The 24,882-nt window shown below is 45.3% G+C and overlaps 1 protein-coding gene across 3 annotated transcripts; it reads left to right on the top strand.

Annotated features, from left to right (window-relative positions):
• The first annotated feature begins 3,963 nt into the window (after positions 1-3,963).
• Positions 3,964-23,003, top strand: AK2 (adenylate kinase 2). Of its 3 annotated transcripts, none has more exons than XM_019659082.1 (7): positions 3,964-4,132; positions 12,503-12,628; positions 14,024-14,134; positions 14,265-14,359; positions 18,623-18,695; positions 19,852-20,047; positions 21,064-22,091. In XM_019659082.1, the coding sequence occupies exons 1-7, from the start codon at positions 4,034-4,036 to the stop codon at positions 21,234-21,236; spliced, it is 873 nt and encodes a 290-aa protein (XP_019514627.1). In that variant the 5' UTR covers positions 3,964-4,033; the 3' UTR covers positions 21,237-22,091. The 3 variants fall into 3 exon arrangements, with proteins under 3 accessions (XP_019514627.1, XP_019514621.1, XP_019514616.1); XM_019659076.1 differs by lacking the exon at positions 21,064-22,091 and adding an exon at positions 22,106-23,003 and having other exon boundaries at positions 3,968-4,132; XM_019659071.1 differs by lacking the exon at positions 21,064-22,091 and having other exon boundaries at positions 3,968-4,132; positions 19,852-20,221.
• Positions 23,004-24,882: the final 1,879 nt, after the last annotated feature.

Here is a 24,882-nt window from a genome sequence, read left to right on the forward strand (position 1 = left end):
CTGGCCGCTCACGCTGGCCGCCGGCTACGCATGGTAGCTTATGGCAGCCCACTGCAGCAGGGACTGCAGCCTACGCTATCGCCGGCAACCCACGGCAGCCCAGCTCCAGGTTGAGCTGTTGTTCAGCATCTTAGCTGTAGAGGGCAGTGTCACTGGCCCTCATATGTGGGATCCGAACCGGGGCCCTCTGGCATCCCAAGCCAGTTCCTAACCAACACGCCACTCGGCCGGCCCTCACCTTTATTATTGACAAAGCTGTTGGAGATATACCTTTATGTCTGATGGACAGTGGGCTTACTAATACTGAATCCCAAAGTTGAAATCTTCTTCACCCGGTCCCAAGCAGTCCTGGAAAATCATAGTCTTCCCTGTGGGGGTTAGCCCCTGGGAAATTTAGAACATGGAGGAAGAGAGCAGAAAAACATGGTTCTTGTAGGCAGGCAGATCTGAAAAAGCAAGAGGGAGAAGGAGCTAAGTTGAGCCCCATTCATTCTCCCCAAACTCACCAATTAGATAGGTCACTCCTCCTCCTCTTCCTCTAGGGAGGATAGATGGGGGGAGGGGGAAGACAAGAGGCAAGGGTATTACTCTAAAAGAGGCCCCCTCCACATGAAAAAGCTGAAGGAGGGAATAAATATTCCCCTCAGCACTGTCCACTTGTTCCTGATATCTAGATTATGAAAGTAGCCCTGGCCCCTATCATTCCTGAGGCCGTTAGTTGTACAACTGTGTCCTCCAATGAATTCCTTTCTTACTAAATATAGTCAGATTTCTGTTGCCTGCATCCAATGAAACTGTATTAGTTTCCTATTGCTGCTGTAACAAATTACTACAAATTTGGTGGCTTAGAACAATTGTAAGATTTATTATCTTACAACTCTGAAGGTCAGAAGTCCAAAATGAGTCTTATGGGGCTAAAATCACGGTGTCAGCAGAAGGTGTGTTCTTTCTGGAAGCTTTAGGGGAGAATCTGTTTCCTTGCCTTTCCAGCTTCAGAGGCTGCCATCATTCCTTGACTCGCCAGCAATCCTACCAGCCAGCAATCCCACCACTCTGACCTCTGCTGTGTCTTCATATCTCCATCTCTGGCTCTCCTGCCTCTGCCTCTCTTGGTATCCTTATGAGGACCTTGGTGATTATATTGGTCCCATCCAGATAATCCAGGATAATCTCTTCATCCACAAAATCCTTAATTTAATCACATCTGCAAAGTCCCTTTTGCCATATAAGGCAATATGGCCACAGGTTCTGGGAATTAGGATGTGGTTATCTTGGGGAGGCATTATTCTGCCTACCATAAAACACTAGCAAACGTATTTCTTTTTTTTTTTTTTTTTAAAGATTTTTATTGGGGAATTGGGGGGATGGGAACAGTGCTGGGGAATTGGGGGAAGGGGAACAGACAAGTTGCTGTCGTTTTGTTCTTCAATCTAGTTGTGGAGGATGTTGCTTCACTGGCCCAAGTTGGCACCATCATTGCGCTCTTCCCTGGCGAGGCAGATCAGTCGCCGGCTTCTGGACGGCCGCTCACGGTGGCTGCTGGCCGCTCACGCTGGCTGCTGGCTACACACGGTAGCCCATGGCAATCCACTGCCACAGGGACTGCAGTCCATGCCGTCGCCGGCGACTCACGGCAGCCCAGCTCCAGGTTGAGCTGTTGTTCAGCATCTTAGCTGTGGAGGGCAGTGTCACTGGCCCTCATATGTGGGATCCGAACCGGGGCCCTCTGGCATCCCAAGCGAGTTCTTAACCATCGCGCCACTCGGCCGGCCCTAGCAAACGTATTTCTTAGCTCGTCTTGCATTCATCTCTTTCCTCTCCAGTCTGTCCTGCAAGTGATCCTTAGAACATGTGAATCTGTTCATGACTGTCCTACCTAAGAAACTTCCCGATTCCCCAAAGCCCACTGAATAGAACCCACAGTACACCCTACTCTCTCTCACGTCTAATGGTTTGCTTCCAATGTTCTCTTAGCCTGAAATGTCCCCAACTCCAAAGCCAAATCCCCTGTATCCTTCAAGGTCCTTCTATTTCACAGAACCCTCCATGAACCCTCCATGGAACCCAGCTGCACTGTGAGTCCCATGTCCCGTTTTGTCACCTGGCAGTGCTGGGCACCAGCCAGTCAGACAGACCTGAGTTCAAATCTGCTCAGCCACAGGCTAACCCTCTGTGCCTTACTTTATTCTATTTTTTAAAAATGCAGATAATAAAGTAGTCACCTCATGTAGTTTGTCATGAGAATTAAATGAGACAACGCATGTAAAGTGCTTAGCCCAGTGCTGGCACGTAGTACCCAATAAAATTAAAAATTAATATTCGAGTGAATAAATGAATGAGGTACTCCCTTCTTCCCCTTGGGCTCTCAATATCCCCTTTATAGTCCTTAGTATGCTCCAAAGCATAGGACATTTTTAAAACTTGAATAAATAAAACTTATATTTTGTGTATTTATGTGTAGTGTTAGTTGCTTTCCTTCCTGGAGGTTTGATGCCTGGTGAGAATTACTGTAGGGATTACTGGCAGAAAGGGAAGACTGCTCCTATGCCCCTTGCCTGGTGCCCTGGGCACAGCAAACCTTGATAAACCCTGGTCTTCTTGGCTTGAAGTGAATTTTGGCCACATAGAAGCTTCCTCCAGAGAAAATAAGCTCACTTCCCCACCCTCACCACCATCCCCATGAACACTGCTCTCTGGGGGCACTCCCTTATTCCCAGTCTTGTGACTCTGATACTGTGTGGCTTTGGGCTGGTCGCTACATATTCCTGAAAAATGGGCATAACAATTCCTGCCTCCTTTAAGATCAGGCATGTTAAAGAAGTCCAGTGTGGAGATGAGGAATGAACATGAACTGCTTTTGTTAAGTAAGATAGAAGAGACCAAGCTGAAGGGATAGCAAATTCATTATCAGGGTTTGGAAAATGAGTGGCTGTGAGCCTGTGGGGAAACATAATTGTTTCATAATCACACTCTGGACTAGAGGTCCAAAGGGGCCCTTGGGGCGGGTCTTGCCAGAGTTTCAGGGGTTACTTCATAGGGGGTGTTGATGAATCTTTCACACACCAGAAAGCTGTACAAATTATTTCCTTGTCCAAGAGAAGATCATCCCTTTTTACCCAACTTAAAAGGTTGCTTTCTTATTATAAAAGTAGTATCCATTTATTACAGAATTCATTACAGAACTTTTTGAAAATACAAAAATGCTCAGAGAAGGAGAGAAGCTCCTGTAATCGCACTATACATAGATCATCACTTGTATCTATCAAACAAAATTGGGATTTTTGTTATAACTGCAATTTTGTATCCTGTTTGGTGAACATTTTCCCAGGTGATTAAATATCTTATCCAATGGGGGGATTCCAGTATACAAATTTCTTGCAATTTATTTAACCAATCTCTTACTGTTGAACATTGGGATATTACCTTTTGTTTGTTTGTTCGTTTGTTTGTTTGTTTGTTTGTTTGGGGTTGGGGGCTGTTAGAAGTGCTACAATTAATATCTCTGTTACATACATCTTTACAACATATCCTTGATTATAGCCTTTAAATTCCTGGAATTGGAATTGCTGGACCAAAGGGTATTTGATACATATTGCCAACTTGTCTTCTAAAACTGATTTCACCCATTTACACTCCTACGGCAATTTCATAGGAATCACCGGAGTTGCCGGTGTCATTAACTGTCAAAAGCCGAACTAGAACTCCCAGAGGGCCCCTTGTCTTGCTTCACCTTTTCCCGCCCCTCCGCACACTGGCCACGAGCCCCACCCCGCCCTCTGTCCATGATAGCCCGCCCCTTCCTTACCAGCACCGATTCTGTCCAATGAAAAGTAGTCTTCCCCAGGATCGCCGCGTGGTTGGTAAGTTAAAGTTTCCATCGCGCTCAGGGGCGGGCGGAAGGGACTGACGGACATGTCGACCGACCAATGTGAGCGGGGAGCGGGGCGTGCGTGGCGTGCGTGTAGCGCTGGCCTGGAAGCGCTGAACCTGAGAGGTGTACTGGCGGGTTGAACAGTGAGAGGCTTCGGCGGCCATGGCTCCCAATGTGCCCGCGTCCGAACCGGCCCCAGAGCATCCTAAAGGTATCCGGGCCGTGCTGCTGGGGCCGCCCGGGGCTGGCAAGGGTACCCAGGTGAGCTACAGGGCCGGCCTTGACGGCGGAGCCCATGGAACTCCAAGGTCAGGGAGGCCAGAGGTCTGGATCGCCCCAGAGCGGGACCGTGGGCTGAGGCCTGGGGGACTTTGGCCGACGCCTGGGATTCTGGCAAGGCGTTTGGGGAGGGTCCAAATTCGAGGTCGGCGAAGTCTGAGTTAGGATTAGGGTTATTGAGGGATCCAGGCTTGAGGTGACCTGTCAGGAGCTCTAACGACTGATTAGATCCCTTAAGGGAAGCTGAGAGGGTTTGAAGGGTTGGGTGAGCCCTGGGCTGAGGCATCTAGATTACAGCCTGAGTGGAAGCAGGGACCCCAGATTCTCTCCGATTTGGGAGTGAATTTTCCAGGCACTTGGGTAGGGGAACCTTTCTTATGACTAATGACTGAAGTTGGAGGAGCACCTCCAGTACGTAGGGCAGAGTGGGAGTTGGCATGTGCTAAGAGAATGAGGAATGACCTGCTTGCCGGTTAAGCTGGGGTGTGGGCGGAATGGGAGAGGGCACCTCAATACAGGTAAGAAAACAGGCCCAGAGAGGTCAGGTGGCAAGTTAGCAAAATTGACTAACGAGGCCTGGAACCTCAGGTGCCATGGGGCTCCAGGTAATTGAAGTCTGAAGTTACCTTCTGCCCTAGACGACTGCTGGGGCCTCACTTGGTATCTGGAATGTCAGGGCCCATAAGTCAAGGTTGGGATTTATGATCTCATTTAGGACTTGGAAGCCCATAGATTGGAGTGTCCATGTCTCCTCCCTGCCTGGGATGTGGCAATGCCTCCCAGACCCCAGGCTCTTGCTTGGTATTTGGTTCTAAAGAGGGAATTCCAGAAAGTCTGAGCTCCTAAGTGAATGGGATTCTGGGGACTGCTCTGTGCCCACTCTTCTCTTAAACTTGCAAAGTCTTGGCAAACAGACCATCTTGTCTTATTCATTCTTGGGACTCCTGGGGCATCCAACACATTACTTGTACTTGATGGGGTTACTGGAAATGAATGGACACAGATTCATGTGGGTGATGAGAAGGGACGTCTGGGAGATTCAGTTCATGTCTGTGATTTTGCTTTTTGGCTCTGGGTACTAAGTCAAGAAGGACCACTTACCTTTCTCTGTTTATAGCCAGAGCTGATTCGTCCCTGGAGCTCACTATTCCTAATCCCCTTACCTTCAGTAACACTGAAGTCTGATTCCTGTTGCTACCACCTTCAGTTATTAGGTAACTTGCAACCTTAATAAGTTTTAATTCCAGACTCTGCAGACTTTTGTTGTGAGTATAAACAGGGTTAAATGCGTCAATTATTTTTTTCTTAGTTCATATTGAAGTTAATATTATTTCAGTAGTTGTGAAATGGACAACCCACCCCATTGCTAAGACAATGACTTTATAATCTAGCAAACTTTGTAACGTCCAAGCCTCAGTGTTCTCACCTGAAAAGTAGGGAAAATACCTACCCTCCTCATTCAACATTTCATGAGCACCAAACATTGGAGATAGAACAGTAAGTAAGACTGGTAAGTCCCTCCCATGTAGACCAAAAGTTCACAAGCATTTTGGAAGATTATGTTATGTATGTGTGTAAAGCACCCGTAGGTACGTAGATGATAGCCGGACACGTAGATGTTCAATAATTATTGACTCGCTCATCTTAATAACACATTTTCCCCCTCCCCCAATTCAGATGTATTTCAGTGTAAAGGGTGATATATTCAGGAAGTTTTGAAGAAAGTGATATTTATGAGCTGATTTATAAGGGTGCAGATATCATGGGAGTTGGTTAGAGAAGGCTTTGTAGAAGAAATGTGATTAGAGCTGGGATTTGAAGAATGGGTAAGATTTACACAAGCCACTTAACCTATACACCTTTCTTTCCAATGTGGAACAGTAGGAATACTGGTAGTTATAGTTTTATGGAGTTAAAAAAAATAAAAACTGTTCATAAATCAGAGGTTGCAAAGTGACAACCTACAGCAGCATTTAACCTCCAGGCACACCCTAATTTTTTATTATGAAGAGTTTGAATACACTTAAGAAGATGGGATGGTGTAACAAGCCCCATGTACCCATTACCCAGCCCCAGCTACCGTCAGCTGGTGGCATTCCTTCCCCACCCACCCTCCTTTCACAAATTATTTTAAAGCAGCTCCTAGACTTCATAATGTTTCATTTGTAAATATTTTAGTGTGTATTTCTAAAAGACAAATCCTTTTTTTATTGTGTAAACAAGCACAGTATCTCCTAAAAAGTTAACAATTTTTAATAGCAGCCAGTATTTAATTTCCATTTGTTTCTCACAGATGTGATCATTGTAAGTCTCTTAATTTACAGGTTCCCCTTTTTTTTCCTTGCAGGTTTTTTGTTTGTTTGTTTGTTTGTTTTGGAAGAAACTGGGTTGTTTATCCTGGGAGAATCCTTCTTTCTGGGAACTTTTTATTATATCCCCAGGGCATATTTAACATCTTCCTCTTTCCTCTCTACTTCTTGTAAATTGATGGATTGATCATACACTTAACCAGATTTGAGTTCAATTTTTTGGCCCAACTATGTCACAGGTGGTGCTGTGCTATCCATTAGGCACATCATGTCTGCTTGTCTGTGATATTCAGTGCCTGGGTCCAGGAATTCACTGTGGCAAAATGGTGATTTTTAATTATATCATTCTTTTTGTTTATTAGCTGAAATATTTCTATGAAGAGAAAAAAACTTCTCACCTACTGTTTGGCATGGTTTGTAAGAAAAGGCAAGATAAATGCTTGATCTGTCAACTTTCAAAATAATAAGTTGACCACATAGAGTTTTCAGTTGTGAAATTTCGCTTAAAAATCCAGAGCTCCAGTTTCTCTTGAGAAGTCAGACCTGGTGGCGATGCCACTCTGGATGATTCATGTTCTCTCCTGTCCCCTGCATAGCCCTCTTCACTGCTTCTTGCTTACATTTGACCCACTTTATTCATTTGTGTTGCCTGCCTGGCCTCTATTGGTAACTGTTTGCAATCTTTGATGTAAAATCCCTAACTTGGGTTTGTGCCTCGTGCCTGCTCAGTAATGTTGGTTTTATTCCCACTAGAACATCATTTTATACCTGCATATCTCAGCATTTTATGTATTTTATGTTGGCATGACTGAAATAATGTTTCCTATTAAAACTTCTCATTTTTAACTAAAAGAGTTATACACTTTTAAACTACCTGCCTTTGCATCAACATAATGATGTTTAAAACATCTAGAATACTTGGGTTTGTTTTCTTATTTATATAAATTTCCTTACTTTCCTGTCTCCTTTTTGGGGTTGGATAGTCCTACAAGTGTGGCCAAAACCAAGGTGTGTTTCGTGTTTTCTTTGCCAGGCCCTCTTCACAGTTTCTTTCATGTGTCCAATTTATGCCAATTCTTCAAGGCCAGGCCCCCTTAGGCAACTAGCTACCATCTTGCAGGTCAGGCTCTGTCAGTTATGTCAGGGCAGTAATACTCAAAACAACTTTGTGAGACCCCCTCTCTTGTTCCTCTTTTTACACTTAGAGAAACTGAAGTTCAAAGGGCTCGCTTGTTCTCTAGGTTACTTAGCAAGTAATTGGCAGATCTCGCACTTGAATGACTCCAAAGCACCCGCTTTCTGCTAATATCTGCTGCCCTGGGTTAGATTTTTGTCCTACCCTATGCATGCTTTGTTGGGTAAGTTTGGTGCTGGAGATGCAGAGAGCGGCCCTTGCCCTCAAGGGGGTGTAATATTACAAAATAGTCACCCTTTGCTCAGTTATGTAACAGACCCCACTCCCAGCCAAAGATTTTACATGTGTCCTCTTATTTAAGCCTAAAACCCTAGGAAGTAGGTCCTGTTTTTACCTATGCCTTTTTACTGGTAAACTGAGGCCCAGAGGCTGTATCTTGCTCCAGGATATATGTAAAGCAGCAAAGGCAGGATTTGAACTCATGACTGTCTGATTCTTGAGCAGCAGTCACTGTCTTATATTGTTGCTCTTAATCTCAGTGTAGAGGCAGAAATGAACATGCATGCGAACGATTCATACTAGAGCAGAGTACCATGTGGGGAATGGCAGATGAGTGACTGACAGATGCTAGGATAGTTCAGGGTTAGATCAAGAACTATAATTTGTTGACAGTCTTCTATTCTTTCTACCCACCCAGTGATTTTGGTACTAATATCCCCAATTTATAGATGAGGAAATAGTCTCAAAGAATCTCTTGCCTCAGATTACGTGGTAAATTAAGAGGCAGAGCTGAATTTCAAACACAGGTTTCTGTGCTTTTTAAAAGCTTTTATTGAAGTATATTATAGAGAGAAATGTGCAAAGGTCATAAGCGAGCAGCTTGATGAATTTTCACATATGTGAACACATTTGTGTAGCTTATACCCATATCAGGAAACAGGACATCACCAGCACTGTGAACTCCTCGTGTTCCCTTACATGTGCACACACACACACAGAGACACAGACACACACACACACACACACACCCTTCCCAAGGCTCCACAGTCTTGAGGCCAGTTGCCAGCTCTGCTGTTACTATCTTGAGCAACTTAGTCTCTGAATTTCATTTGTAAAATGCAGATAAAAATAGTTCCTACCTCAAGGGTTTGTGTAAAAACCATAAAACCACTCATGAAAAAGTTGCTTGGCATGTTGCAAACACTCAAAGTGAGCTAGTGTTGATAACGACTTCTTGGAGGAAGAAGGGATAAAAAGGGAGTTTTTTTGGCGGGGAGAGATGTGCTCAGAATTTGACTACAGGGAAGGGTAGAGTTTAGACCAGTAGGGGGCAGGGGGAGGGCATTCCTGCATAGAGGAGCTTTGAGCTAAGATCCTTAGACAAGTATTGGGGAATCATACGTAGGGGAGCTGCTTGCAGTGGTACAGGGCATAAGGGGATTTGTGGAGGTAAATTTGAAGAGCTTGGGAGGTTCAGAAAGTTGATTGTGGACGCACTGAGTGCTAGGCTAAGATATTTGGAGTCCTTACTGCACTGGGGAGAAGTTGAAGGCTCCTAAATGTGTATGTTGGGGGAGATGGGTAGCATGTCCAAGAATACTTTAGATGATTCCAGTTGTGTATGCCAGGAACATTAGAGATGGGAACTGGAAAGACTGGAGGCAGAAAGATGTTTTCAAGGTGAGAAAACAAGTGAGTTTGAGATTAAATCAAATCTGAACAACTGACAGTGCCCCTTTATTTCCCTAAATGCCAGGCACTATGCTGGATGTTTTTGCATATGCAATCTTATTAAATCCCCCAACGGCTCTGAAAGTGGACATAGTTGTCTGTACTCTAGGGATGAAGAAACTGAGGCCTTAAAAAGGCTGCATAGGGCCGGCCAAGTGGCTCAGTTGGTTAAGAGCTCACTCAAGAGTGCGAGCTCTGAGCAACAGCGGTTCGAGTCCTGGCCTTAGCTGAGCTGCTGCTGAGCTGCCAACAGGTGGCAGGATGGCTCAGCTAAAAAAAAAAAAAAAAAAAGTCTGCATAACTTGTTCAAGATGATAACAGTGAGGAAACTGTAGATCTGGTGCCATCCCAAACCTGTACCACTATAAAGCCCAGTCTTGGCGCCGCTGCCCCAGGGCTTTGCAGACTGCACCAGAACCCCGGGGCCCTGAATACCACTCAATCATAAACTTCTAAGTGTGGGTTTGGCTTTGTATTTTCAGCAAGTGCTCCAGGTGATTATTATAACACACTCAAGTTTGAGAACACTAAACCCACCATGCTGCCCCCCTAGTGGTTTTGGCCTTTCTTACCCAGCCCTTCTTCCCCATTGGGTTTTCATAGAAATGATGAGCCTATTTCTTGGGCACAGCATGGTCGACGGATAGTGAGACACATGGCTCAGAGCTTCAGCAGCAACAGAGTCCAGGGGCCAGCAGCACAGCCAGGCCTGGAAGCTTGTTAAAAATGCAGGGGATCTTGGGCTGGCCGAGTGGCTCAGTTGGTTAAGAGCTCGCTCAAGAGTGCGAGCTCTGAGCAACAGGGACTGCAGTTCAATTCCCGGCCCGAGCTGAGCTGCTGCTGATCTGCCAACATGTGGCAGGATGGCTCAGCTAAAAAAAAAAAACAATGGGATCAGGCCCTACCCTATGGAATCATTCTGGATTTTAGCAATACACACACACACACACACACACACACACACACACACACATATTTGGAGTAGGAGAAGCATAAGTAAACTTGAAATGTGAGAAGAATATAATAAAGTTATTTAATCAGGCTTCTATAGTTTGCAATAAAGAGTAATACAAAAAAAGGAAGACCATAGAAGGAGGTCTTTCATTTATTGAATGCCTACTGTATGTCTGATGTTTTGGGTACTTTATTCATTTTATCCTCATAACAGCCCCCATGAAGTAGACATTATCCCCATATCCCCTTTTGGTGAGGAAACTGAGATTCCGAGAAATTAAGTAACTAGCCCAAGGTCACACAGCTGTTGTGTGCCTTAGCCAGGATTCATGTCACGTCTGACTCCCAAGATCCTCCTCTTTGCAGCCCACAGGAAATGAAGAAGCTAGTCTTCCACTGTGCCACCCATGTCTTCTCTGTTGTAGCACCCTTCATGTAGCTGTAGAGTCCAGTCACCTGGGATTGCACAGAAGTGTCCTGTAGTTTTGGGGGGATAAAAATAGAACAGTTAGATTCTGTGCTAACAGCTCTTCTCTGGTGTTTTGCTCAGCCTGTCCCCTTGAACAAGCCTAACCTCCAAATTTTTCACCCAAGTTAATTTCAACAACCAGCGAGAAAGATTGGCAGAAAAGCACAGTTCTCTCTCTGGGTGTGTGGCCACCAGGCCAGCCTGGACAGCTGGATGGTTTTCCATTGCCAGAGGGTTCTGACCACTGGTTTTCCAAAGTGCAGTTTTTAACACCTTCTCTTCTGGGTTTCATTTTGCTATGAAGTCATTTCTTTGCTTGAACTGAATGATTCCATGAATCACAAACCAGAATTTGCTGCATTGAGTCCCATCTGTTAAGCTTTTATTGTATGCACCTAAGAAAACTCCCAGTGAGCTGGTTTGAACAAGGATCCAACCCTACTTTTTTTTATAAAACCAGTGAGCCAGAAAACTAAGTATTAAGCTCCTTAAACTGATTCTGCTCCTTGTGAGTTCTATACTTTTTTTCTTTTCCGGAGGGGGTGAGGTGGGAGGAGGGTAGGTTTTTGCCACTACAAAACCAATGTTGAACTGTCCAGGGTCTCTTCCTGTTCTAGTCTTCATTCTGATGTATAATCCACCAAACTGAGCTCGTGGAGAACAAGGGTCTGTGTCTCCTATTGATGTTTTTCTGGCTCCCAGCAAGGTTCTTGGAAGAGGCATCGGTGTTTCCTTTATGAATGAGTATGGAATGAGGGCAGGGGTCATAGTAACAGCTAGTGTTCACTGAGCACGTACTATGTGCCTGGCCCTGCATATGCCGTATTCTGTATAATCTCATCAACCCAGTGGTGTATGTAGTACTATTACCATCTCCCTTTTACTTAGAGGAGATTTGAAACTTAGAAAAGTGATATAATTCATCTCGAGTCATATATCTGTCTAGCTATTGGTAGACCTGGAGTCTGAAACCCAGGCAGTTTGGCTCTCAAGCCCATGATTTTAACTAAGAGGCTATACTGCATCCTAAAACTAATATTAAGTAATTACTGTTTGTGCCAAGTGCTCTTTGTAGATGTCTCGTCTGACCCTCACAGCTGTCTTCCATGATGGAGCCTTTTTGCCTTTATTTTAAACAGATGAGGAAACCAAGCCCCTGAGAGGTTAAATTTTGGCCATGATAATGTAGCTACCTAGTGACAGGGAAAGGGAAGAACTGGGTGTGCCTGGGAGAAACCTGTGTTCTTAACCTTGCCCCAGCTGCCTCTCAGGCCAGTGGCCACAGCACTTGACAGTCACATTCATTCCTTTTGCAAATATTCATTCAACACATTACAAGCCAGGCATTGTGCTTTATACACAGGAACTCACTTAAACTTCACAGCAACCATGTGAAGTATTGACACTGCTATTTTTATTCTTCCCATTTATAATGGGGAAACAGAGGCTTATGTGTCACTAATGTGTCTAGTGGAAGTAGTGATAATAGCTAATATTTATGACAGCTGCCTGTGTGCTCACTGCACTGTTGTAAGAGCTTTACATATATTATCTCATGTCATTCTTACTATATAGCCTTATCATCATTATACATTAGAATATGAGGTGCTTTTATCCCAGTTACAGGTAAGGAAATAGGCATTTGCCAGAATGCACAGAGCCAGTAAGTGGCAGGGCCAGGTTCACACGCAGCAAGTCTGACTCCAGGCCCTGCAGTGGTTACGGTATCTTGGTTTTTGTCTTCCCCTCCACAGGCACCCAAATTGGCCAAAAACTTTTGTGTCTGCCATTTGGCTACGGGGGACATGCTGAGGGCCATGGTGGCTTCTGGCTCAGAGCTGGGGAAAAAGCTGAAGGCGACTATGGATGCCGGGAAACTGGTAGGTTTGGTGGTGCCAGTGAATGTTGATGTTCCTCATTCTAGATCTGCAGTGCCTGATATGGTAATCACCAGCCACATGTTAGCTATTGAAAGTAATTTAAATTCAATTTAATTTAACATTCAGGTCCCCGGTCTCACTCGCCACATTTCAAGTGTTCGCTAGCCAGCACTTGATATAGAACATTTCTGTCATCGTGGAAAGTTCTGTGGGGCAGCCCTGTGCTACAGGGCACATTACATGAACTTTGAGAGGAGCATGTTATTTGGTTCATTCTGAATTTATGGCTCTTGTTTTATTCACAGTATTCTTGAAGTTCCTTTGTGCTGATGCATTTTGTAATACACACAGTTTTTCGGGCCAAAAATGAAACTGCCATCCATCCCTAGGCCAGAACTCAAGGATGTATTCAAGAGAGAACTCAAAGCCACAGAGTGTTTTTAAATCTGCTTTTGTGACTGTGTCTCTAATAGCACTCACTTGAGAGTTGACAGAAGTCATCCTTATTTGGGGGGATATAATAATATTTTCTCTTGTTTCTAGTCCAGTTAACCTGATAGGACAAACACAATCTATTATCTACTTTATAAATCTTTGATTAGTGCCAGAGGTTCATTGTAACTGAGTTATTCTGGGACTTGGCCTCTGGGAATCACCTTCAGAAGACATTTTGTGCTTGGCCCTCTGGTCTTGTCGTGTCTTACTCAGCGTGTTGGTTGGGGAAGGGGCTGAGTTATACTTCCTGTCAGGCTATATCGAATGATACCCCTTCCTGCCTGCCCACCCGCCCCTTCTAGCTTTCCTTTCATGTCAGCGAGGCCTTGAGTCAAGCCAGAAAGCTAGATATTTTGGACTTTGGGTCTTGGCAGAAGATCCTGTACTGAGAAAAGTTGGGATGTGGCAATGAGATTACTTATCTCCAGCCTTCACTTAGTTGCCGAGCTTATACTTTGTCCTCAAGTTCACAGCTGGTCCGGGAGATAAGAGCATGAGCTACCAAGTGGGGCAGCCTTCACTGTAATACTGGCAGGGAACTTTTCTTTCTGTGAATGCCCAAGAGGTAAACCAGTTTTTGAAAGCTGGAAGGGGTCCTATTTGGGGTTTTTAGAGAGGCTCAGAGGTGTGTTGGGCTGGCTCCTCAATTCCTTGGTTCTAACCCCGTCTTGCCAATTCAGTAAACTTCTGTTACCTCATGTCCAGGGTGGTCGGGGTCACTTTACTGTGAGCCTCATCAAATTGTAAAGGGAAAGTTGGACCCTTTCTGCATTCTGGTCAACCCCTATTCTCCCCTGCAGCAATCAGGCTATGCAGACACAAACTTGTGACCTGTGGGTTGGGCTAATGTCACCTAGTTAATGGATTTAAACCCAAGGCTGTTTTGTTCTTGACTTCCAGGTGAGCGATGAAATGGTAGTGGAGCTCATTGAGAAGAATTTGGACACCCCTCCATGCAAAAATGGTTTTCTTCTAGATGGCTTCCCTCGGACTGTGAGGCAGGCAGAAATGGTGAGTGGCTTGGTTTTGTATCACCGTTGCATGCATGATAATGAACTCTGGCCCTTAGTCTCATAATTCCTTTGAGGGAAGTGGGTCTGCTCAAGCTCTGGTAGCTTAGGTGGGCCACACTCTTTTACAGCTTGATGACCTCATGGAGAAGAGGAAAGAGAAGCTTGATTCTGTGATTGAATTCTGCATCCCAGACTCGCTGCTGATCCGGAGAATCACAGGAAGGTATTTGTCCCCTGAAGGCTCCTTCTTTTCCTGCTTCCTCAGAGCTTTGTCAGGCCATGGGAACTGCTCTCGCCCTGTCCCAGCCGTGGAGCTTGGTGCCATCTCAGCATGGATTTGATCTGATGTGGTGACATCCGTTGGAGCGGTGACATGGGATGGGATGTGGAAAGAAGAGCAAGGGAACTGACGTCAGATAGCATCTCAGTCCTGTCTCCCTTTTCCTCTGACCCTGGGCAAGCGTCTCAACCTCTTTAAGGCTGTGTCCTCATACTCAGAGTAGGGGTCGAAATACCTGTTTGAGGAACGATTGTGCATGTTAGATAACAGAGTTAAGAGCACAATTCAGAACCTTACTTACAGTAGATGCTTAAGAAATGGTAAATTCTTTACATGTATACCTCTGTTTTAGTGCTTTTTAATCTGATCTCGGTTGGAGTTGCCATACCTTGCTGTAGGCTTTGTCTTAATTATATAAATAATACAACCATCTATACAAAGCTTAGAAAATGGAGGGAAAATTTGCTCATGGTTCAGCCACCTTAGCCAAAACCACTGTTATTTGTTGTGTGTTTTGTTTTAAAGTGCTTGTTTTCTCTATAGTAATCAATCTTGAAAACAAGATTTTCAAGATTTCTGAAAGATCATCACTGCTTTAGGCTACAATTTCCTTTACTCTTTCACTAGTCACTCTTCCATCTGCCTTGTGCCTTCCAGAAATATGCTGGAAGCTCTCAACCACTAATATATCCTCCCATTCTCTTCTTTATTGTGGGTCACAGCTTTTTTATCCCTTAGTCATTTTAATGGAATCTCAGGAAGGTGGTCAGCCTACGTCATGGAACCAGACGTCCATGACCATTATTTTTAATTGCTGTGTGATATTTCAGTCGATAAACTGTCATTTACTTAACCGTTTTTCTTATGGTTGTACATTTGTGTTTCTTCCACTTGTTCACTATTAAATTGATGCTATGGCCATCATAATACATGTAAATTTTTGGATTTAATTAGAGAGAAACTCCTTTCTTCTGGTAAATTTTATTTCTTTGATTTCCTAACGAAGTTGAACCTTTTTTCCACATGTCTGCAGTCCATATCTTCAGGAAGCGAGGCAGACATGTAAATAGACAGCAGAGTGAGCGTTAGAGCTGTTTGCTTATAAGGCTGTATCGGAATCAGCGGGATCCACCTTATGTTAGTTTTCTTTTCAAATGTCTGGGTTTCATGTTTCTAGTTATTCCATAGGCTCCTTCAATGCAGGAACTTTTGTTTTGTTTTGCATTCCCATTGGCACAGAATAGAAAAAGTGGACGTAGGCCAAGAAGCAGTAGGCTTAACAGGATGGGACATCACCGGGGCTGGGGCCCCTGGAGCGCAAAGCAGATGTTAACAGCACTAGGTGACACTAGGGGGCTTTGAGTCAGTCGGCCCAGCTTCTTGAGTGCCTGCTTTGTGCTCAGCATAGTACTGGATAGACTCGGGGACGGGCGACCAGGAGAGGATATAGAAGACCAATATGATGATTCTCATTTCTAACCTCAGAGGGTCTACAAACCAGGCTGGAAAGCTAGGCTGTTTAGTGTAGTAGGAAGTCCAAGAAGAGAGCCTGGGGGCAGGGAGGGGATGCTTCCTAGGAGAGGTGTACTGTCAAACTTGACCTTCCTGGATCGTGAGTATTTCCGTGGCTTTCCCAAAATGGAGCAGAGGCAAGCATAGGCTGGGGAAGGGGATTTAGCTGAAACTCGTGGCAGAATGTCTGTCCGGAGCTGGAGAAAAGGTCTGGGAGACTGGGTGATAGAATGAGTGCTGTGGGGAAAGTACGATGGGAAGTAGACTGAGAAAGGTCTGCCAGGGTGAAGACGATAAACGTGACAGAGTCGTGAGTCAGGCGATGTTAAAAGCCACTGGGCGCTGTAGCAAAAACAGCATTCTAAGAACATTAGCCTGGTTCTGGCATACAGGCTAAACTGGGGGTAAGGAGAAACAGACAAGGACCGCACCTAGGAACCTGATTGTGACCCACACTTGAAGTGATCGAGCCTTTTTCTGGGCTGACTGGTGGGGAGCAGAGAGATTCTGAAGAACAAACACAGGATTGCTGTAGAGGGCGAAAGAGAGATGACTCAGTCCCTCAGATTGGAAGCGAGTGGCTTAGTGCGGCCTTCTCCTCACCGTGGAGGAAATGGGACCAGCCCGACTGCTGTGTTCCAAGTTCTTCTACAGAGCAGTGAAAGCTGGCACCAGGAGCCTGCTTTCGGCCAGAAAAAGATTCAGGAACTCATTGGTTTAATGTGGACCTTATTTAAATCTGACGTGACCAGGACCCCACTGTAGATATCTTCTGAATTAGCTCAGACCTCCCTTCTAATAATTTTGTGAGTCGTTATTCTTGAATAAGTATGGTTGGTGGTTTCTGCGTTCAGTGTTGGCTCTTTAGTATCCTAATTATCCTACCAGTTGGTTCTCTGGTGTCATTAGCCTGATGTCTCAGACCATCCCCATTTGTGGATGAAAATACAGATGTCCAAAGTGTCACACTCCAGGTAGCCATGGCTGTAGATTCCCAGCTTATCTCTCCACATCTGCACCTCCACCTCCAGGCCAGGCTCAGCGACTCAGAGCTGTTTCAGTTGGTAGTTGGGACCAATTCCATTTTGAGAACTTAGAGGTTGGGCTTGCTTTCTTTTTCCTTCTAGGGAATGAGCCTTGCATTTCTCTTAAAATGATGTTCGTGAGTGTGTTACCTGTAACTGGAAGGCTGAGGGAATCTGGGACTGAGCAAGACATGTAGAGATGTGGGGAGGAGAGACTCATGTTTGTTGCCGCTTGGCTGCTGTGTGCCCTGTGCTCTTCAGAAGGTGAAATAGGGTCCACGTCTTATGCCCCCACCATTCCCAAAGGGAAAGCTGTGGCCTGTGTTCTCTCTCTCCCTGGGTCTCCCAATGGTGCACCAGATGAACCCTTCCGACAACCCAAAGGAGGGGCCCATCCTCACCTTATAGCTTGTAGTCACGCACCCACTCCGTATAGCTAATTGACTCTGCCATCACCTCACCCCCCTTCCCAGTGCTGTAAATGGACCACCTTAGGCTTTAAATGGACCACTTGGCCCCGGAAAAATGCACTGTTGTTGAAACTCAGCATCACATTTTACAAAGTCGTGGCTTTGATAGTCTAACACAGACTTTCTTAACTGATGTGCTGAGATATTGATTCCCCTTAGCCATCAGAGCAGCTGGGCAGGCCTGGGGTGGCCACAACCCCCTGGAGGAGCAAGCACCCCATATACTGTATTTCTGTGTGTGCCAAGAGGTGAAAAATGTTGGGACTCTCTGGTCTAATAGACCTTCTTGAGGAGAGCAGCCGTCAGTTAAATATGCAGACCTTGGTTTGCACAGAATTGGGAAACCACACAAAGTTGAGCGAGCAGGCTGCGCCCTGGCAGCTAAGCTGGGTATGGCCTGCCTCCTTCCCTTCTCAGGTTTCTGGTCTGTGGCGCGGCCTCTCCCAGCCAGAAACTCGGGCTTGTTGCCTAAGGGGGCACAGCACAGACAGCTGTCCACATATTCAGTGCCGAATAAATGTTTCTTGTTTAATAAGTCGTTTTTCCTTGAATTTTGCTCTCTAATGGTTGGGCTCTCTTTTCTCTGTGTGGTGTTTACAGCCATAGGACTTATTTTTCCAATAGCACCTTTCTGGGTTTATAAAAAATAAGTTAGAAAATATGGCTAGTTTCTCTGTCCTCTGTCTCCCGTAGCACTTTGTACAAATCTCTGTTAGAGGAGAAATTTGTACAGTAAACTACACGTTCATTGTAGTTATTTATTTCCACATTTGTCTCCCCCACTGAATTAAGCACTGCCTATGAGCAGGGATCTTGACGTGTTGCTCTAGCCTCTGGATTTAGCTTAAGGTCTGAATTGGACTAGGTACTTAGTAAATTAAATGTTTGTTGAATGAATGGGTGAAGTGAATGAATGGCAGCGTGAGACCAGCCCCAGAATTCCTTTCTCAAGTCCTGAATTAGGTAGTGATGCTGGCCTCTTCAGCCAGACACTCATTTTAACGTTCAGTCAGAATAGAAAAACACACTCACTCTGGCATCAGCCCAGTTATTTTCTTAAGCAAGAGGTGCCCATAGCTGTGTTTTTTGCTGGGTTAAAGTCCTTACATCCAGCTTCTGTCCCCGCTTGTCACCTTGGAGACACTGGGGCTCGGGATATTTTCAGGCCACCTGACTTGTGTTCGTTTGCTGTCTTTCAGGCTGATTCACCCCGTGAGTGGCCGTTCCTACCATGAGGAGTTCAATCCCCCAAAGGAGCCCATGAAAGATGATGTATGTAAACTCTGGACAGGAAATTTCCTTTTCTTCCTTCCCCGTTCTTCCTTTGCTTTTTTTTTTTTTCCTTTAGTTTTTTTCCATCTTCCCTTTATGTCTACCAATATTACTAACTTAACCATGAGAAATATTGCTGTCGTGTAAATCACATGGGCCATGACTCACCATCCGGTGAATGTCTCTCCGAGTGGTTTATTGCTTGACTACCAGTGGTTGGCTACCAGTGCCAAGTTTGTGCCTGCCTTTTGTCCAGAGCAGCCCCTTTCTGGCATCCTGGCAACCTTAACGGTCAACTAATCAGAAGGCTGCTCGGAAGCCCAGAATTAGAGCCAGGGTGGGTGGGGAAGATAGTGCTGAAGAGGAGTTTGCTGACCTACTTCAGAAGAATGTCCTGTGACTTCACTGTGCCCTACACATTGAGAATATTTTGGCTAAATTAACATTGCTGAGTTCTTATGACAGGCTTCCACAGCTTGCAGGTGTTAAAGGAAGGGCTTCGTACGTGCTCACTGTACATCACTGACTGCCATCAGGGGTCCATTTCATCTGTTTTACAGCATGCAGGAATAGTAAGAATTTCCTGGATTTACCTTTGTCATATGGGACAAGATCATCAGGTCATACAGGTTTCAAAGCCTTCATTTAGTCACATTTCACACAGTTAGTAACTAATTCTACCATTCAGAGTTCTTTCGCACTTCGCTTGCTACTTTCCGAATGTTAATGGCCAACACCCTAGTCAAAACACAAAATATTTAGGCAACGAAGATTGTAATGGTTAATGCATCTCTGATTTTGATGCACTGGCCTGGCCTCAGGGGCCTCTGTCTTTCTTGCTTCTGAACCTAGAAGTGTTCGTCTTAGAAGCCGAACAGCCTGAGCAAAGGCTGTGAGAGAAAGGCATTGCCCATCTTCCTCACAAGCCCCTTTCCTCGGTTGCTGTTTCAGGCTCCCTGACTTCTCTGGACCAGTTGGTCTGCTCCTGGGACCAACTTGCTGGGAGTCGTGAAGTTCTTTATTGGGGAGGGTTGAGATTGTCTGTCTTTCCCTCTGATAGACTGGGATCAGAGAGCATCTCCAGTCTGCACCTGGTATCAGGTAAGGAGACCTTGCTAACAGTCCTGGCCTTTTATTGTCTTCTTCCTATTCTCAGATCACTGGGGAACCCTTGATCCGCAGATCAGATGATAATGAGAAGGCCTTGAAAATCCGCCTGGAGGCGTACCACACTCAAACTACCCCGCTGGTGGAGTACTACAGGAAACGGGGGATCCATTCTGCCATCGACGCATCCCAGACCCCTGATGTCGTATTTGCGAGCATCCTAGCAGCCTTCTCCAAAGCCACATGTAAAGACTTGGTTATGTTTATCTAATGTTGGGTCCACAAAGGAAATTTCTTTCTTCTTCCTGTCGCTGTTGAGGAAGTGGGTGGGAATGGCAGTGCAGGTAGAGGGAAGCTTCCTCAGGCCAGTGAGAATATCATTTGATGTATTGATTAAAAAAAGCACTTGCTTTATGTATCTTTGGCGTGTGTGCAACTCTCATCTCATCTGTGTGTGTGTGCGCGCGCATTGGTATAGGTATATGTACACTCTCCCACTTTCTAAGTTACAGGTGAGTTTGCTTTACTGTTTACTTCTTTAGCCATACTCTTGACTTTATTTTTCACCAAAATAAATTAACTCAGGTATCTGCCAGGCACCCCAATTCCCTGTTATTTATCCCATGTCCAACAGTTGACTAGAAGTCCAGGGTAAAGTGTAGTCAGTCAGGGCCGAAGTTCCTGATGGCAGATTGTTGGCAGGAAATTCCACTTGTTTCCTAGCCCACAGTGAAAAGACATGAGTCAGTATGTGGACAGGGATCATTGATTTTTCTTTTTTCCCCCTAAATGGAAATCAGAAGGTTCTTACATGACAGATTCCAGAAATTACCGGGAGAGGGTGTCACCATAGAAAGAGCCAGGCCAAGTTGGAATATTTTTGTGATCTGCATCGTGGTTCTGTAAAGTAGGCATCATCTGGGACCCGTGTTTGCAAACTGACTTGTGGCCAAAGAATTTAACCAAGTGAAAGGTCCATTTGAATTCAGACTGTCCTCTGAACATACTGTCTGGGTATCTAAGAGCAGCCAATCTACTTCCCCAAAGTGGATTTTGTTTTTATTTTTTCTTTTAATTTTTGTTTTTTTTTTTTAATTTTTAATGTTTGCCTCTTGTTTCCAAGGATGAACAAAACAGTGATTTGGAAGTGGTCTGTTCTTGGATTCATTTTGATTAGAATTTATTCAAACCTAGTCACTCTGCAGGATATGAAATCCAAACCAGATGTATACCTTTTAAACTCAGATCTTCTCCCTTCCAGATCCAATCCTTTACCCCTTACTTCATGGTGGTAGTGGCCACAGACTCCCCAAGCAAAGATCACCCCAAAATAAGATCACCTATGACAGTGATCAACTTTTATGCCTCACTTCAGCTCCCCAGCTCGTACGCGTTTCCTGGGTTCTATGCTATGCCTTTTGGTCTCTGGTTTGATTTGTGGCAAACAGATGAATTAATAGACTACTGTGAGGGACCACAAAAACAGCAGCCTCTGGAAAAACCATTAGAAAATCAGTGGCAGGTCCAGTAAATAATGCTGCCTGCCCCAGTGTAATCTGCTGACTCAGTGCAGTGACTCTAAAGTGTCCAGTCCCTATCTGACCTGAGCTCTCCTGCTGTCTGTGGGACTACCAGAGGGCTTGTCCTCTGTCCACCTGGAAGCTGGGCATGGGTACGTGGCCATCTTGCTTTTCTCTGTCTGGTTCAAGTGAGTGTCTGCTGGCTCTGCTCTGCCTTGTTTCCCTGGCTGTAAACTCCGCCCAGTCTGGCGTGGGGTGTTTCTGGGAAAGAAGCACATGACTTCTGGGAATGGGCAAGGGAAAGGAGTGAAACCAAAACTGTCAGATCTGTCTGCAGGGATCTGGGATCTTTCTCTGGAAGAGGGTGGCTTCATGAATCTTGGAGTCTACTCCTCTTTGACTGGGGACAGTTGCAGGCCCTTGGCTTCAAAGTTGAGGTCCTCGAGTGTTTGTTTATTGTGCATGATCCTTGTGCAAATATTTGTCATCCATCCGTATACATTCACATGCACACATAGGTGTGTGTGTATGATATTTGGGCAGCCGGTGAAAACTAGAAGATCATGGGGGATGCAGATGCCTTTTGGGGGGTGGTTATGATTTGATTTTTGCTTCATTTAATTCCAGAGCCTTAACCTCAGCAAGCATGAGAGCTTTCACTGGCAGAAAAGTGTCCAGGGTTCACTGCATTTTGGTTGCTGGGGCGTGCATGCCAGCCTTCGCTGATATTTACTTGGTTTTTAAAAACCCATTTTGTTCTCTCTTGTTTCCTCTCTATTTCAGCCTAGTAACAGAAGGCCAGGCGAGACTGCACCACTGCTCATCACCCTGCCGCGTCATCCTGCTCTTAGGTGCTGGGCAGAGGGGAGGGGTGGTCAGGGGAAAGGAGGGAGAATGCAGAATGGCGAGGGGCTCAAGAAAAATGTCGGAAGAGCAGCAGCGTTGTAGTGAGGCGATTTCTTCTCCGTATAGAAGGAGTTTTATAAAGTATAGGTAATTAATTTTTCTTAAAAATACTGATTGGAGGGTATAAGTAGAATTAGGGAGGTGCAGAACTATTTCTAAGAAATCAAGTTTTCATTTACTCTGGACTGTTGACAGTGTTTTTTAAAGCCAGTGCCCTAAGTCCTCGGCTTTTATCTCAGAACCTCATGGGTTGCCAGCCCAGGAATGCAGGAAATCAAACTGTTGTCCTGTCTGTCCTATAGCTTGGGACAGGAAGGGTTTCACTGCTGACCTTCCCCACACCATGAGATCAAACAGTCATCTCCACATTTGAAAGAGACCTGGGGTGTGCTCGTGGGTTCAGTGGCTCAGCAAATCAAGTTTACAGGAGTCATGGGGAGGGCGGGGCATGCCGGTCTCACTCCCTTCCCGACTTGCCACTGACTTACCAGTCCACCTGCTCTCCTGGGTAAGCTCTCAGCAGCCAGCCAACGTGTGCCACAGTCCTGCGCTCTTGCCTTCTTCCAACCACGATGTGTGAAAGGACCCTTGAAATAAATGAGCAAGTGTCCTAAGCAACATCAGGGACCAAAGATTGTCCTTCCTATCCTCAAATCCTGTGACCGGGATCACTCGACAGCACTGTGATGTATTATTTTCAATGAGGTGCCTTTCTTAACTGACCAAATGCTGCCTTGTTTGGCCCCTAAATCAATAAAGTCTGTAAAAGTTTGTATCCCCTGTTGTCGTGTTTTTTGAGGGGATCTGGGCTGATAAAATGACACAGAATTCTGGCTCTGGCTTGGAAGCCCTTCCTGTGGTCTCTAGAAGCCGTGGGGTTGGAAGGTCCAAGTTGTACCGAGCAGATGAGCCTGTACCTTCTTGACCTTCAGCTAATATGCAGGCTTTTCTTGAGCCCAAGGACAAGGCAGCTTGGTCTAGTGAAGACAGCACTGGGGTTCAGGGGATATACAACAAATCCCAGCCAGTCATTTACTCTTGTTGTCTGAAACAGAGATTGGTAATGCCACCTTCTTGGACTCATTGGCATTACATGAAGTTTATAAGCAGGAGCTTTTTGCCTGGAGCCTGGCACATGACAGATACAGGACAAGTGTCAGTTGGATCCAAATACCTGCTTCCTGCCAGGCTGGATAAGTGTCGAGAGGACGGTTATCCACAGCCAGAAAAGCCAGTGCTTCTAATCTGTAAGCCAGATTTTTGGCTGCCTTTTCAGATGCCTCTTGAATACCCTTGGTTGCTTCTTTGTAGATCCATTTCTTCCCCTGCAAAAATGAGCTTAAATCGTTTGTCGAAACCGAAGCTCTTGTGCTTTTTGGAAGGGCTGCCTTTGCCAGTGAGGTTTCTGGGAAATGACTGATCTCCCTGAAACTAGAGGGAGCTTGGCAAGAGGCGCCCCCATTCTTTCCGGCTCTTACTGGAGAGAAGCAGAGTTGTCGCTGGCATATTAAATTCTGCTCCTTGAACCAACTCCTCTGGCTTCTGCTTCCCCACTTCCTCACCTCCGCACAGTCATTTTCAGGTGTCAACATGACTTATTTGCTCTGGCCTTTCATTCCCTGAGCTATGTAAATGCCCCTTGAAAATTTTCTTCCCTTCCTTGATCATCATTACAACACACGGGGAAATATTTGTCAAACCAGCCTCAAAGTCTGCATGGTTTGGTTGAAAGAAAACAGAAAAAAGACCCAGTGAGCTGTTATTTGTTCACTTCTTTGGGCTCGGTTTTCTCATCTGGAAACCAAGATTAGATGAGCTAAGAGCTGCTACCTTTCCTGGAGGACTGATGTATCAGGTACTATGAGATGGCATCACACCCATGACCTCACTTGACCCTCACAAAGCACCCTAGGTGGTTGGAACTGTCATTGTGTTATTTTACAGGTAAAACCAAGACTCAGCAGTGAAGTAGGATTCCCGGGGTCACACGTAAGAGGCAGAGTCAGGTCTCAAACTTGATTTTGTTGCTAAAATGATGTAGTGACTTGGCACAGCTCTACAGCAGGAAGGGCCCCTCCGGATGAGAGTTCTTACTCATGGACACACTGCCAGAACTGATTTTGAAGAAGTCACTGCCAGGCTGACGACCCAGGGTGTGTGCCTTCAGATCTCATGTGCACAAAGTGTCACAGACAGAACAGAGTGGGGCGAAGAGCAGCCTCAGTCCTCAGGAGGCCTCACCAGCCTTTTCTCAGAAAGAAAGCTAAATGAGTCAAGACGAATGTCAGCAGCCACTCCACCATGAGACCTTGGGCAAGTCATCAGTACAATGGAAATGGTTCCTGCCCTTCCAAGTGTGCTGCCAAAACTGGTGACCAAGCTCCTCGCCTGGGCCTGGATTCCTGGCACACAGCTGATGCTCAGTATATGCTGATGCGGTTCTCAGAGAAAATGTAGGCCTTGGCAAGACCTGTTGTCTTCCTGACTTTTAGGAACCAGGCTAAGGATTCTTAACCTGAAGATCCCCTGGAAGTCCATGGACCTCTGAAATTGTGTGCAGAATTCTGTATTTTTGTATTTTCATAATTAATAATAGTTTATTAATTATTACTGTGTGGTAGGTTTCACATGTGTTATTCTTACCAATATCTCTG

The sequence above is a fragment of the Hipposideros armiger genome, unplaced genomic scaffold, assembly GCF_001890085.2.
Source record: "Hipposideros armiger isolate ML-2016 unplaced genomic scaffold, ASM189008v1 scaffold_10, whole genome shotgun sequence".
NCBI classification, from domain to species: Eukaryota; Metazoa; Chordata; class Mammalia; order Chiroptera; family Hipposideridae; genus Hipposideros; species Hipposideros armiger.

Bases quoted from the DNA above. Each gene is read 5' to 3' on its own strand.
- AK2 (XM_019659082.1), top strand. From the start codon at position 4,034: ATGGCTCCCAATGTGCCCGCGTCCGAACCGGCCCCAGAGCATCCTAAA. The intron at 12,629-14,023 runs GTAGGTTTGGTG...CTTGACTTCCAG, and splicing joins CTATGGATGCCGGGAAACTG to GTGAGCGATGAAATGGTAGT. The intron at 20,048-21,063 runs GTAAAGACTTGG...TCTCCCTTCCAG, and splicing joins AGCCTTCTCCAAAGCCACAT to ATCCAATCCTTTACCCCTTA.